The 16,523-nt window shown below is 39.5% G+C and overlaps 1 protein-coding gene across 1 annotated transcript in view; it reads left to right on the top strand.

The window, feature by feature from the left end:
• Nucleotides 1–13,921, top strand: part of LOC120850755 (4-coumarate--CoA ligase 1-like) — a 36,670-nt gene extending 22,749 nt beyond the window's left edge. Inside the window, exons 5-9 of the mRNA XM_042287675.1 lie at nt 956–1,124; nt 1,727–1,999; nt 6,007–6,151; nt 7,651–7,911; nt 13,797–13,921. Of these exons, the coding sequence (XP_042143609.1) occupies nt 956–1,124; nt 1,727–1,999; nt 6,007–6,151; nt 7,651–7,911; nt 13,797–13,921 (973 nt within the window). The remainder of the gene's footprint in view (nt 1–955; nt 1,125–1,726; nt 2,000–6,006; nt 6,152–7,650; nt 7,912–13,796) is intronic.
• Nucleotides 13,922–16,523: the final 2,602 nt, after the last annotated feature.

Raw genomic sequence — 16,523 nt, 5'->3', positions numbered from 1 at the left:
GTTTCGTGAGTGCTTCAGAGTTATTTTGCCGTCAAAAGTGTTGAAGTGCTGCGGGGGTCTGAAAGGCTGAATGTTCTGACGTGCCGAATGGGTTTTGAAGGTCTGACAGTTTGAAGGGGATTGTACGGCTCAGGGGTTCGATGGGCTGAATGGTTTAACGCGTTGAGAGGGTCCCATAACACACCATGGCTGAAGTGTTATTTTCAGTTGGTTGTGAAAGATACATTCGACGTTTCACTCGAATCGTTCATTAAACTGTAGAGCAAATAACGATGCACGCAACTTTTAAAAATTCAGCCTTTCTAACTCGCCACTTGCACATCAGTTCACTCATATATCAATACACAATCGGAATATTAGTCGTACGAATGTTATTATAAAAAGTATGTTGAACTCTGATACTTTCAAATATAGTTTTTAGTAGTTCAAATTATGAATGACATGCACATCGAAGTTGGCTGACGGGACACCGCGACTAACGGTGCCTCCGTCTTTTGATAACCTGAAACGTCAAATTGGGCCATCCCGTCGCAAGACAGGACCGTTGAATGAGCATAAAATGAAGTCATATAACAGACCGAGACAACTGGGCCCTATATTTACGGAAGGAGGAAAGATATTCAGGCATGCAAAATACCAAGGCTGTTTTGTGTGAAACGTCTATTTATTTCTATAAAAAAATCGCCTGCATTGACCGAGTACTCCTAGTCGTTCATAGCATCGTGAGGCTGGCTGATGCGTGTCAAAATTTAGAATTGTCAGGCATATAATATTTTTTTTTCTATTGCCTTGATTCGCATATTTTAATTGGCCTTTTTCTTAGGAATCGGCACTGTCCGTCACTTCTATTTGACAACGTAATAAAAATGTAAATGTTTTGATTAAATGAACAGGGATTATTTAATCTGAGTACCTCTTTAAGAATTTGATTTGCTCTCATTGGGCCATGTTACAGGGCTTTAGGCCTTTATGCTGAAGATGACATCATTCTTGCCTGGAATCCCTTCACTCACGCCTCTGGGTTTGTGGTCCACACCATCTACGTGTGCCTGGGAGTAACGCTGATAATTACGGAGCCTTCCCTATCGTGCAAAGATTTCTTGGAGACTCTCTCTACACATCAAGTAAGACAACCTAGGTCAAGCACATTTGACACAGCTGGGAAGGGGAAGAAACGGTAACTGGAAATTCAAGGGCACTCACACCGGTATCGTCTTTGAAGATGGAAGCAAAGAAGTTAGCAAATATTAACGCGATTTCCTTAATGAGCGAATGCTGCCAGAATTAGTTCCAATTCCCTCCCCTCTCGCCGCCCCCCCCTCCCCCCCCAAAAAAAAAAGAAATTATGACATACATTTTTTTCTCCGCGAAACTTGATTGCCACGGGTCTTCCAGTGCAGCACTTCTAGCCCCACAAATGTTCGCAACGATAACGCATATAAATTTATCTCTTTCAATAGTAAAACTAATATTCTTATTGGCTTTTGCAAGAACATCTTGATTACATAACATTCTCTCTACTTATATCTTCATGTATCTTTCAAATTTTATTGAAACATCCTGCTGGAGAAAACGTTTGGTCCTTGTTTGTGTCAGGGCGACGTATCTGCGCTAGGTCATTCTAAAATGTCCGGCAGCGTTCACAAGCAAGAAAACAAACACCCATATATATACGCGGCATCCCTACAAAATAAATTGATAGTTAAATACCCGTCTTATCCCACAGATATCCACGATTATCTCCACTTCTGAAAGGCTACGGGAGATCGTCAACGAAGCGAGAACGAACAACCATCCATCGGTGTGTCTGAAGAAGATCGTAGTTGGAGGGACGATGATCACCGAATCTTTAGGAACAGAGCTATGCGAGTTCTTTGGTGCGAACTCGTTGGTAAATTGCTACGGATTGACTGAAACATTTCCTCTTGTAAGCGGCACTCAACCCGGAAAAATCTGCACGGACAACGTCGGCGTTCCTTGTGCTGGCACCAAAGTCAAAGTATGTCTGATAAAAACAACTATCTCGAACTTCTATACCCTAAGCATTTCTTATCACGCAATTTGTTTGTCCTTTTTAAGCAAACAGTCAGGCCAACAGCCTTTAGTAGTAAATCGTCTTAGTTTCTAGTAACAAATGTGAGCACCCTTATAACCATGCGCCACCATACAATCAGAAAACGTGCAATATTGATAACAAAATACAAAAAACAATGTAGGGCATCTGCCACAACAAACACGTAATTTTCCCATCGTAAGAAAAATATTACCCACAGCTGAAAGCCGAGCATTCGCCTGAATGTGGCGTTAACGATCGATAACAAATTCGTCATAATAAAATGTTAACATTATCCTATTAAAAAGCTAAAACATTTTTTATTCTTCAAACATTTAATAAAAGGTTAGGGTTTATCTCCGCATAAGGCGTTACTGAACCCACGTATTGGAAGGCAGGGAAAAAACGCCACAACGGAAACGTGATGTAAACGCAGATCGACGTTTGCCAAACGCGACATCAGCTCGCCGCGTGCATTTGTATTCAACTTTGAGAACAGCCACTTAGACCAGTACTCCAGTTTTATAGCACCCTTGCTTCCCCAATCGCTATTTTTAATCAGGCCAACGTGGTACATGACGAACCTCGCTGTACAAGAATGTGTTCAAGCGGAAGCTTGCCCTTCTTTCAACGTCACTGTGAGACAATAGGCCACGCGAATCATCAAAACACAATACCTGCGTTGGTGTCCCCGTATCGCTCAATGTGCAGATTTTTTATTCATACATCTCTCAGCCCTAACACTTTTTGCTTTACAAAGTTTGCGCATATCCGATTTTTTCTCGGCCTTTTCTTCAGTCCAGTTATTTTTTCTGTGTTCTCACGTGTTTTTTTTTGTGTGTGTGTGTTCAGCTGACCTGATTGCCAACAGTATGTACCAACTAACTCAATTAAAACCTGAAAATAGCTATCGGCTAAGCAAGGGGGTATAAAGCTGGAGTACTAGTCTCAGTGGCTGTTCTCGAGGTTGCAAACAGATGCACGCATTCGGCGTACGTCGATCTGCGTTCAAGTGACTTCGCCGCTGCGGTCTTTCTGTGCGCTCCTTGTGCCATCAAAATCGTAATTGTTTTGTTATTTACTCTGTATGATATGCACTGACGAGAAGAAAATGGTACTTACAGCATCCCGCGTATATGTGGCGCAGTGTACGACGCAAATGACGGTGCGTAGGCAACAGCAGACGACAGATGCGAAACCCGGCGAAACCGAAACCGAAACTGCTTGTTGACCGTCTCCGACTTCCAGGCAGTGTTCCAAATCTTACTCAAATGGATCCAAATGACTGTGACGGGTCGTGTCACGTGACAACACAGGTTGAAAAACGTTGGACGAGGGTAGGCTATGGAACGCCAAGGTACAAAACCCTTACCCTGGAGTAAGCTCGAGTAAATTTTGGAACACGGCCCCAGAGTAGCCTAATATCTAAGGGTGCTGCTCTTTTTTTATTTTGATCATTGCCAATTGTAACGATTCCAAGATCACACCAGCTGATCTTGAGATAAGAATTAGGAATTTTCAGCGGTTTTGTTTTACTCTTTCGCGGACCGTTTTAACTTGGGTCGAGCAAAAGCGTTACCCGCTCTTTCAACGAAAACTTCAGATAACTGGCAACAATGATTTTAGTAACAAGATGGCTTAAGTAGCGTTATTCTGAAACGAAGACCATTAACGCGTAATCACTTACAATCCATCTGCGCAGAAGGCCTGCGCCATTATATTGCAAACGTTCTCCATGGTTTGCGCTCCTCCCTCTTTCAAACGTAGCGTGTCCAAACGACACAAGTAACGCGTAGCGCCATTTCCCGATAGCGCAGCGAGCAGACGACAAGAGCGAGCGTTATATGCTTGTTCCGCCTATCGGAAGATGGCCCAATGCGTTACAAGCACCGCTAAAGGGAGCTCCCCGTAGCACGCTAGGCTCACGCTAGTGCCACTATAAAAACAAGCACGCGCGAAACGCTTCCGAAGGCTTGTGTTTGCGATGGTCGCTTCCTACAATGCACTTTAGTCGAGAACTTCCTGCAAACGTTTCGGTGAAGGCGATACGACTCGCAGTAAAACAAAGATGAGAGATCCTTAAGCTATCCGCTGTATGGAACAGACCTGCTGCAAACGACGGTAGACATTTTTTTTTATCGTTTGAAATTAAAGCGAACGTGACAATCTCGTAATATTAGATGAAACTAATAAGTACTTTGTCTAGCTCGTTCGTTTTTAGGCATAAAAATATGTCAAATTATAACGGCATGAAGAAACGATTTTACACTTTTCACACGTCATTAGAGAGTTTTAGTAGATCGTTCCGATACCTCCGATAGCCCAGATAACGATACTATGCATGCGCAAGGGAGGCGGTGGCGGAGTATCGGGTATCGTTATCGGAGTCATGGGAACTATCTACTAAAACTCTCTAATAATCTCCGTAGCGTATGGGAGCTGAGAAGCGGTGCTTACACTTCGTGTCAGCTTGGGTCTAGACGTAGCCGACGCTACAATGTAACGAAACCAATAATGCAGCGTTAAAAGCGCAAGTCACTAGGCCATTTTTTAATGTTTGGTTCATCGTTTATAACCTGTACTGAACACTGACGATCATAAGGGACGGATGTAAGTATTTCATGTACGAGGAAAGTGGAGGGGGAAGGGGCAGCGTGCCAGGCGTTTGGGAAAGCACCCCCTTCCCCCTCCCCTACCCTCATGTTTCGGCCGCCCTACATTTTTGCACACGCGGCATCCGAGAGGCTTTCTGATTGGTCCCACCAGCTCCTAGCGTCGGCCGCGTCCGAACCTACGGGGAGGCGAAGAATGGCTAGCATAGCAGCTTTCGATTATGGGTGGGCCTAGAGCGCGGCTGCCTTCAACTAAATTGCGTCTCGCGGCATAAATATTGCACCACAAAGTTTCTTATTGCCAAATAATCTTGTGAAACACGTGTTCAATCTAGATACTTCCAAAACATTATTGTTTTAGTATTTAAGAGTTTATTAAATGTCATTATTGGAGGCCCTTCTCATTAAGGCGAACGATTGGTTAGTGCTTAAAGCCGGTTCAGGCAACATCGCAGTGCTCTATCACTATTGGAAATTTTGCCATTGCAGACTTCACTTGAACTTAAACTAGTATTGATGCAGCCCATTCTCAGTGATGTATCATTAATATTTTACGCAGTCAGCGCTGTGTCAACAAGTTAAGTACTATTTCCAGCGCTGACTAACAGCACAGATGTGCTGTGGTGGTAAAGTGAAGAACAGGCCTTTACCATGAGGACCGACGACAATTCAGCATATTCAAAACAAATTTTTACGCTCAGCGACACAAGATAAAGGAACTGACTGTGCCTCTTCCATTAGGTTAATTGTTTATCTTGTTAGGTATTGCACCTTCCACGACGAACAGCGATCTGCACTGACAAAGAGGTGTCGCATGGTGCCACACGTCTTCTTGGCAAGGATAATATAAGAGTTTATTTCAAGCTAAGCGGTGTTCTTTTATGCAGCCATTAATATATAATTCCATGTAAAATTCCTATTTTTACTCTTCTGTTGGCACCTAACTAAAAAAATGAAAATGCGGGCTTTGACATTTCCCTTCTTGTATCCGAGTTTGAAGTGGCTCCCGATCGTAAAACGTGAGCCACTATGGAATTACCTAAACATTCCAGTTAACAGGAAGTATTAAACAATATTTCTTGCAGATTATGACAGCGTACTTTTCTGGTCCTCACCAGCGCATCTGATAAAGACGATCTTTTTCTTCGATAATGTGTTAAAAAAAGGCATCCATATTTCTGCAATGCTTTGTTAAGCATCCAACTGGAAACACATACCGTATCCACTGCATAGAAACTACATTTTAAAAAAAAATTGAGTCTTTTGCGTTGTTCATTCGTTTATACATTTAATGATGTGTCGCCTGAACGAATAATCAGTATAATCAAAATCACTACCTAGATCCTCGACCTCTTCAGCGGTGATTCTCTCGGCCCCTATGAAAAAGGCGAGATCGTGGTTCAAAGCAGAACTCTTATGAAGGGCTACTACGGTCGTCCGGAAGCCACTCAAGAAGTCCTGAGCAGTGATGGATGGCTTCGCACGGGTGAGATTGAGGATGCTCTTTGGGATTGTCAATTTTAAATTCAAGTACAAATACTAGACCTCAACGCACACTCGCAGGTGGGACCTGCGTGTGTGCGTCGAGGTCTAGTATTTGTAGGATCAGTCTCCTCCATTAATTATACATTACTTGAGTAGTGCGCTTACAGATATTCGTTTCTATTTTTGAAACTTTTGTAAGAGTTCGTGCTATATTGATAGGCTCGGAAGCCATACAAAATGTAGTAATCGTCTATTTTCCCTCAACCAATTTACAAGGAGGCCTTATAATTCAGCAGCATATCTGCCGTTTGAACGGAGTTCTGCATCAAATGCTTTTTCCATTAGCCTGAACCTCCTGCCCAGTTGGAGAAAAGCCTTGGGCATTGTACTTCGGGTATGCGTATTGACATACTACAGGAAACACACCGCCCTACACTTTACTGCACGGAGGCAGGAGGGCCGGGTAAATGGAAGGAGCATATATTTCCTTACATAGAATTGAACCCATCTAGAACGCGGAGTTTGTTAGGCAAATATACTCGGAAATTAAATTCGTTATTGAATTAATATGTTATGTTGGATAATTTAAAAAGTGAAGAGATATGGGTTGAAGATGACAAACAGGGACGTCTGAGAAATGTTAATGAAAATCGATACGAACTCACAAATTCCAGGAAACAGAATGCGTTGAAACTTTAAACGTCGAGCCAAACATTTCAAGACAAGTAATGATAAAGAAAAAAAATCGTAGTGTGAGGTTACAACATAATTATTTTATTTTTGCTCCCCGGAACCTTGTCGTTCGTACTCGATGTGTGTGAGACCGATTGCAGAAAAATTTGCGGTCAAATGTAAAATGTTCGAATGTTATTTGACAATATAACCTGTAAAGAAACGGTCGAGGATTGATCATTTTGAATAGCATGCCCGAGAGGAAGCATTGCCATCTTTCCAACAATATTATTTACGCAGTGGCCAAACAATAAAGGGAAAAATAGTAGAATATATAATCCGATCAATCCTTTTTTTTTAATTTGCAGAATAAACTTGAAATAAAGCGAGCGAAGTTCTTCAACATTGTTAATTTGTTAATATAAAAAAAACTTAATTTCTTTTTTTATTTTGTTATTGGAAGAATACTGCAGGCCGACTGCTTTTGAGTCAATGCGTGGAGGAGTATAAAACATCAAAGCAGGATATATACAGAAATACCAAGTAGACAAAGCAGATGTTCAATATTTCAAAAAATATCTCTTAAAATCACAAATAGTAATACGTAATACAAAAAATAAAAAAGTGTTAGAAAAACAATTTTAAAGAGGAAATCCTCCACCTCTACGATGCAATGAATTCCATTGTAGGACGCAGCAAGGAACAAAGTTATATCTGAAAAAAAGTCTCTGCATTGAAACTTGTGATTACGTTTCTGATGTGTCTGGCGTGAACCAAAGCAATCATTGTACTTCAAATAATTGGTGCAACATATGCACCTCTTTCCAGGGGATCTCGGTTACTATGACAATAATGGACAGATCTACATCGTGGATCGGATCAAGCAGATGATAAAATGTATGGGGAACATTGTAACTCCTGCCGAGTTGGAAGAAATCTTGACCTCGCACGAGGCGGTTCTGGAAGCCGCTGTGGTCGGCATACCCAGTTCGAAGTACGGGGAGGCTCCGGTCGCTTGTGTAGTTGTCAAGGGATCCCAGGAAGAAGGCTTAGAAAATTTGGAACAAGAACTTAAAGAACTCGTAGCAGGTAGGTTGTCGACTTTCTTCATGTAGCCGATCCACCCAATACTTATTTGTGTATAATAATACGCATTTGTATCCGAAAGAAACCGTTATTTTGAGCTAATTGGACACGGAGGTTGACAAATAATAGATCAGATTATCATAAACACGAATTGATTGTAAATGTTATATCTTCGGTAAAAACTAAAAAAAAAAGCTTTCAAGCTAGACTGCAAATAGAACGACATAGTTTTAAGTTAAACGCTTAAATCAGAGCGCTGTTCGAATTATATGCGAAAACTATATACAGGATGGCTTCTTCAAGATTTACAGATTTGTTTTAAAAAAGCCGTGAAAGTTACACTTGATCGGTTTGTGCAGTTGGGTTATACGGCCAGGGGGACGATATGTGGGTGGCTAATCTTTCCGATAAGTCGGCTAATTAATTAAAATTTGTTAATTAACTTTTTAATTAGTAAAATAGAGATATGAATTCAATTAGAATCTTACTGAGCGTAATCAAAAACCACTAAATCAACTCTTTTTAAAAGGGTATAATGCCGGAGCAGCATTTTGTGGCATTCTGTAAAAACGCTTTATTTGAACGTGTTTCTAGATTTCGGGTTCTTATCGGAGCTCATTTACGCGCTCACGGTCCTGCTCCCCAGTGGCTGAGACGCGCAACACACGTGCGCCCTACTTAAGTCCATTCTACGAGGGAGGCGAGGGGGTGGCTTCGCGCTGAGATCACCGGGGAGCAGCATTGCGGGCGCAAAGATGCGCTCCGATAAGAAACCAAAATCTAGAAACGCGTCCAAATGAAGCGTTTTTACAGAACGCCGTAAAATGCTGTTCCGGCGTTATATCTTTCTAAAAAGAGTTGATGTAGTGGTTTCCGATGACGCTCAGGAAGCTTCTAATTAGAAACATACGTCTATTTTCACTAACTAAAAAGTTAATTAACATATCTTAATTAAATAGCCGACTTATCACCAAAAATAGCCACTCACATAATGTCCGCCTGGCCGTATAACTGACCTGTACAAACCGTATAAGTGCAGCTTTCACGGGTTTTTTAAAACGAATTTGTAAGTTTAAAACTCCCTGTATATATATGGGCGGTTTCATTTGGATTCAGCCAACGAGGTGCAGTCGGAGCTTTTTTTATTTTGCTTCAATTTTTTTTTAATATTTTGTGTCGCATGTTCCAAAAAGAACAATACTTTTTATTTTATTGTCCTGACATGTTTGGTTTCTGAAAAAAAAAAATCTCAAAGAAGCAGGAAAGAACGACTAGGTTTAGACGATTGTCGTGTGTGGCGTATTTGAATCACTCTCAATTTGAAAGTATTCAAAAGAGAGCCTCTATATTGTTTTATTGTAATAAGTATGCAAGTAGGTAAAACGACATTATGACTACTATTTATTATTCGTCGCTACAATCTTTTTTTTTTTAAAAAAACCTCGAAATATATCTTTGCGAACAACCGTAACCTAAACTCCGGATTTTGTTTTTTTTTCTTGATTCGACTGTGTTTAGTATTACTTTTAAAATAATATCACGTGTAGATCCCTTCATTGCCTTCCACATTATGGAAAGTTTGTGTCTTAATGATATACGAATACTGAGAAATAAATTATGAGACAAAGAACGTTTTCACTTTTTGTTCAATTTCAGCACGCGTATATATATAAAAAAAAACTGTTATTTTTTTTTTCTTTCGTCACGTTCTCTTCAAACCTTTTTTTTAGCCAGAATACATTCCGTTAAAGGTATATCCTTAAGTTTTGAGGTTTTAAGCCTCTAAATACGCTAAAAAAAGAGCAAATGCCGGTGGTGGGTTCACGAGTTCTATTGACGATTGTCGTGTGTGACGTTTTTGAATCACTCTCAGTCTCAAAATATTCAAAAGAGAGCTTTTTTTTATTTTTGCATATATTCAAGTAGGTCAAACGACATCCCAACTGCTATATATTATTCGTCGCCTCAATCGCGAAAGCACCCAAAGATGCTTTCGCGAACAACTGTGACCTAAACTGCGGATTTCTTTTAGTCGACTATGTTTAATATCGCTTTCAAAATAATACCACGAGTAGAACCTGTCATTGCCTTCCAGATTATGCAAAGTCTATGTCTTGGTCATATACGAGTATTGAGAAATTGATTGTAAAACAGAGAAGGTTTTCACTTTTTGTTCCATTTCAGCTCACGGGATAAAAAACATTTTTAATGTTTAAAAACAAACCACCAGATGTTTGCAGAGTGAAATAAAAACGTAAAAAACAAAGTGACAAAAATAAATAAAAATGTTTTTTTTGTTATCTACATGAATTTCGCACTAAAAATATAAAATGTCGCCTTTAAAAATCTAGGCTTCCCATAGGAAGCCTAGATTTTCCTTCGGTTTGGAAAAACGCGATAGCCGTGCCGATTCATAAGAAAGGAAGAACAGATGATCCAAAAAACGATAGACCCATTTTATTATTATGTCCATTTGCAAAGGTTTACGAAATAGTACTTTCGGGACATATTTCGAGCTTTTTTAAACATAAGATCCTGCCCTCACAACACGGTTTTGTGCGCGGAAGATCAGTGGAATCAAACTTGGTGTTTTTTCTTAATTTCGTTTCGCCTATTGTGTGTCAGCGGGGTCAGGTTGACACTGTATATTTTGACATGTCTAAGGCATTTAATTTGGTCGACCACTCGCTACTTTTACAAAAGCTGAAATCGTACGGTATGAGGACTACATTATGCACATTGCTTCACAATTCTTTGTCCGATAGAATTTTGTACGTATATATCCTCGGTCATCTCTCCCGGCCCTTTGTCAGCCTGTCTGGTGTTCCCCAGGGGTCCATTCTTGGACCGATTCTTTTTAATATTTTCATAAACGACCTTCGCTCATGTGTTCTGCATTCAGACATCCTGCAATACGCCGATGACATCAAGTTATTTAGGCAGATAGTATCTGTAGAGGACTGTGTGAAACTAATGGATGATGTAAAATCAGTGAGCAATTGGAGTAGTCTCAACAGGCTGACACTTATAATCCCACTAAGACTGTTGTTATGTCATTTGCTAAGAAGCTAAGGCCTTTTCATTTTTGTTACCAACTCGGCAATGCCCCATTGCAAAGGGTGGATTGCACTCGTGATCTTGGAGTTTATATAGACTTTTCTCTGTCATTTAATACACATGTCAATAACATTGTCAACACGTCTTTTCGTACGTTAGGTGTCATATTGAGATATACACGCGAGTTTTCCATGTTGGCCTGTATTATGCAGTTATACTTTTCGTTATTTAGGTCTAAGCTAGAGTTTTCCTCAGTTGTGTGGAATTCTATTGGGCGTACGCACCAAGACTGTTTACTTTGAATATAGAAGACTTTTAGAGCGATACAATTGTTCTACTTTGGGTGCCAGACGACGCGACAGAGATCTTATATTTTTGTTCAAATGCCTTCACATAGTCATTGATTGCCCTGACCTAACTTCATCGATAAATATTTATGTTTCTTGAAGGTTTCTGCGAATTTCTCTTCCATTTTATGTTAATGACTTCTTCCGATCCTGCCCCATGACACGTATTCAGACCTTGTATAATACTTTCAATGATTCTTGCATTGACATTTTTAACCCATCTTTTGCAGCGTTCAAGTTTTCTCTTACAAATCTATAACCATCTTTGTAGCGTTCAAGTTTTCTATTGTCAATTTGTAGAATTATACTTATTTTTGCTGTATGTAAACTGTGCATCATTACCAAGGCTTCAAGCTGTTCATGAGCACAAAAAATAAACAAATGAATGAATGAATGAATGAATAGAACGTGCATTTTACTCTAATGTTTTACAATATAAAAAGACATTTCTAACATAGTATAGATTATGTAGCACATAGGGTTTAGGCTTGAGGCCTTTCCAATCATGGCACAGGCGGAAATTGTCTGAAACCCCGCTTTTGGCAGTGTCAATTTTATAGTGTGCTCAGTCGTTTGGAATTGCAAACTTTTTATTATACACCTAACGACATCAATGTCGTTTATATGATTATCTAAGAAACGTCCCTTAGATTCTTATAATAAAAAATAAAATATACAGTTAACCCATAAACTCACCATCGGCATTTGCTCTTCTTTAGCATAATTAGAGGCTTAAAACTCAAAACTAGTGCATATACACCTAACGGAATGTATGCTGGCTAAAAAAAAAAGAAATGTAAGAGAGCGCGACGCAAAATGTTTTTTTTTATGTTTTATACAGCGTGCTGAAATTTAACAAAAAGTAAAAACCTCAATTTCATAATGTATTTCTCAATACTGGTACATGATTAAGTCACCAACTTTGCATAATGTAGACGGCAATGAAAGGTTCTACACGTGTAATTAATTTAAAAGCAATACTAAGCATAGTCGACTAAAAAAACAATTTAGGTCACAGTTGTTTGCGGAGGCAGGTTTGGGCCTTTTACAAAACTTTGAGCGACGAATTATAAATAATAGTTAAAATTTCATTTTACCTACTTGCATATATACATCACAACAAGAAAAAAATTTAGAATCTCTCTTTTGAATACTCTGAGATTGATCAAAAACGCCACACACGACAATCCTCAAGATAACCCATGAACTCACCAACGGCGTTTGCTATTTTTTTAGCATATTTAGAGGCTTAAAACTGAAAACTAGTGCATATACCTCTAACGAAATGTATGCTGGGTAAAAAAAAATGTAAATAAAACGTGACGCAAAAAAAATAAAATAAAAATGCTTTTTGTTTTATACAGGTGCTGAAATTAAACCAAAAGGTGAAAACCCCTTCAATTTCATAAGTTATTTCTCAGTACTCATGCATGATGAAGACACAAACTTTGCATAATGTGGAAGGTAATGAAAGACAGCCTACACGTGGTATTATTTTAAAAGCGACACTAAGCATAGTCGACTAAAGAAAAAAAAAACGCAGTTTAGGGCACAGTTGTTCGTTGAGGCATGTTTGGGGATTTTTACAAAGATTGGAGCGACGAATAATGAATATTAGTTATAATTTCCTTTTACCTACTTGCATTTATATCACAATAAAAATATAGAAGCTCACCTTTGAATAATTTAATATTGAGAGTGATTCAAAAACGCCACACACGACAATGGCCGAAACCTCGTCATTCTTTCCTGCTCCTTTGAGATTTGTTTTCTCAGAAACTAAACATGTCAGGACATTAAAAAAAAAGAATTGTTCTTCATGGAGCATGCCCCACGTAATATAAAAATATAAAATTCGAAGAAAAAAAAAACGGCTGCACCTTGTTGCCTGAATCCAAATGAAACCGCCCATATATATAAAGGGCGGGCAGAGAAATGCAGACTTTTAATTTAAGAATCTTCAATTTGCAGTGGTGGATGTAAAGGTCAGAATATAATGTCATAACGAGCTAACACGTAAGAGAGCACCGCTTTACCGCCCCTCCCCCACCGGGCCAACATAATAAAAAAGGTTCGCTTGTACGTCCGTATAAATAAAAGATATGCCAGAACGCTAACGCTAAAATCCCACCAAACGTTCCCTTCCCTCCCCATCCCCAATCTATAAACTACGAGAATAAGTAAGCTATCGGCCTCGTATTCCTAGTTTCAACGGGAATTAGACGTCGTCCCTTACTTTAGCGGTGCCTAGGAGGGCGGCAAAGTTCACTCAAGATTTGACTCCTTTGAGAAGAGCCTCTTTTATAGGGGTCGATTTTGTGTTTGTATAGCATGAGACGTACGAGTAAACTACTGTGAGACAAACGATATGCGGAAAGGGAAGTTATTGATTAACACTTTGTACCCGTTTGGTAGCTGCACATATTTTCAGCCGAACGCTGTTTCAGTATTTTTGTTGGAGAAATGTTGCTGTGTTGTTTGCAGGACAAACATCGACCTTCAAGTATCTATACGGCGGCGTGGTTTTTATGAAATCTCTACCAAAGTCAGAAAACGGGAAAATTATGAGGCAGGAGTTGAAGTCAAGGATATTGTCCGGAAATGTCTAGTGTTATTGACCGAAAAGCCAGCACGTTGTTCATCAAAGTTTGACATAATATCCCAGAGAAAATAAAGGAAAATAAAATATTCTTCCTCTCGAGCCCAGTCAACTTCACGTACAAGGTATGAAACCTCTGAAAGAACAATGCAGATTTTTTTTATTTAAATAATAAGCATATTATGTTCAAATAGCGGCCTCATTTTCACACGAACCGACGGGCTGGAATTTGTACAGACACCGTCTCCTTCACAGTCAGTCGTGACAAAGAGACCGTGTTGGCCCCGATACGTCGGTATTTTCGTTTCTAAATGTTATATGAAGAATACCAGAAAATGATAAAATAGGTAATAAAACAACAAAATATAATATAGTTTACTGTATTTTGACAGCATTATTACGGTCTGACACATGGCGGTGCTTAGAAGGTTCCTTAACAAGTGACTTCAAAATAGAGTGTACAATGGACATGCGTAATTCCCAGAAAATTGTCACACAAAAAAAGATCAATTCAGTTCATACACAACAAATGAATGTAACCAAGAATGGCCAATAAAGATACCTGTTTAACATTTTAAACTTGCTTCCAAACTTGCATCCTACAATGGGGAAGAAGCCTACACCTATAAAACGCTGATCTCGAAGGCAAAGGAAATAAACATTAATGTTTAGACAGCATAAAAAACGGTGTACCGTGAGGTATGGTGACAATACTTTATGCTCTAAAATTTAAATTGTTTCCCTGACCCACAGTACTGCCACACAAAAGCAGGCCTACATGCTTCTAATCCAGATCTAATCAAATATGGGTGGAAATGAAACCCAGGATATCTAGGTTCTGCAGCCCGAACTTTCGCTGCAAATGCTCCGACGTCCGGTGCTCTAACACGCTTGGTCCCATCGAACCCAATAATGACCTCAGTTCATGATGCGTGAATTTTACTATTACATTGTTTCGTAAATTTTAACCAAGCAAAACAGGAAGTGCACCCATTATTGCGAGAAATAAGGTGCCATATAAACAGGAACTCAACAGAATATCAATTCAATTCATGTGCCTTGCATTTAGTAGGTGGCTTGACTGTCTAGAGATCTCCAGAGCTGGAACTACCGTCCGATGCGCGACCGGTGGTCTTGAACAGCCTCCTCTTTGGATTGCTTTGCACCAGACCTGCCGCTCCGTCTTGAATGGGTACGGCGGTAGATAGTATTTTGTGCTACACTCTTAAAAAAAAGAGTTGCTATTACTCTCCTTGAGGGGTATTGGCGCGCCGCAGATTTGACTCCTCCACGACTCCAGTTTGTAGAGTCCCTAGACTCTTATTTAAAAAAGATTCCTGCGACTCTCATCACACTGGAGGCATGGTAGTGTATGAGCGACTCCAGGTGACGTAGTCAACTGCGACTCTTTAACGACTCTTATCCAACGGAGAAAAAGAGTCACACGACTCCTTCCTGGTAATCCCTGTGACTCTGTAACAAGAGTTGTGAGGACCCTCCTTTTATGAAGAGTCCCCCGACTCCTATCGCAAAAGAGACATGGGAGTGTACGAGCGACTCTCCTAAAGATAGCCAGTGCTGACCCTCACTTTGTCTGGAGTATAGCAGCCCTAGTCAAGTATCAGTTTGTTGAACAAAGGAAGGCATTGTGATCGTTAGGAGACTTCTTGCCGCCTGCGAGGTTCAACCTGAATTTCGCTAAAAAAAAGAGTAGTAACATCAACTGTGTGAAAGTATAAAAGTTGAAATGGAAACTTCGATTCCACCTAAAAGAAGCGGTACCATCACTTGTCTGCAAGTGTAAACGTCGAAATGCAGAACTGATAGCTTACAATTTTCTGTAATGAAACATGGAAAAATGAACGATGATGGTCTTAACCATGCTTAACTGAATGCTGCTCTAAAATTTATCATGAAACACAACAGAAGCTTTCAGGACAGCATTTTTTTGTTACATTGAAATTTACACACAACAAAAAAAAAGTAAAAGTTTTTTTTAATCGGCAGCTTAACTTTCTATTAGTTTGATTATACTTGTCATTTACAATAGGTTGTATATCTTTTTTGTCACATGCCTGGACTATTGGAAAGAGCTGGTGTGAACGAGCATGTTCTGTTGCTTCATGCCTGCTTTGAGTGGACAGATGGGTGGCAATAAATTGCAGGAATCTTCAAATTTAACAATAAAGATAGCTGTTTTGTCTCAGCTCATATCCCTGCCATTTGTGCAAATGCAACTTCATGAGTCGTACTATGCAGGTACTGCAAAACAAACCACAAGTATTTAAAACAATTACTTTATTAGAAACTAATGTGATACATATTGGCTCAAAAGCCTGCTTTGGCTTATCATAGGCGTTTTATCACAATAACCAAACAAATATCATAAGAAATAATATTAATACACAAAACTGGAAACTATTAGACCAAGAACGAAAATAAATTACAATGACAAGTTTTGTGAAGGCTTGCTTTGCCTGCTTGGCGTTGAGGATTAAATTAGAATAAAAAAATGACAAGTTTCCTAAAAGCTTGGTTTGCCTACTTGCTGTTTTTTCGAAGCTTTGTTTTTCTTTTTGCAGTTTCTTCGTTTATGGTTTGGATCCTCAGAT

Source organism: Ixodes scapularis, unplaced genomic scaffold (genome assembly GCF_016920785.2).
Source record: "Ixodes scapularis isolate PalLabHiFi unplaced genomic scaffold, ASM1692078v2 ptg000120l_1___fragment_3__unscaffolded, whole genome shotgun sequence".
NCBI classification, from domain to species: domain Eukaryota; kingdom Metazoa; phylum Arthropoda; class Arachnida; order Ixodida; family Ixodidae; genus Ixodes; species Ixodes scapularis.
Note: the sequence above shows the minus strand (reverse complement) of the source record. Positions and strands in the feature narration are given on the sequence as shown.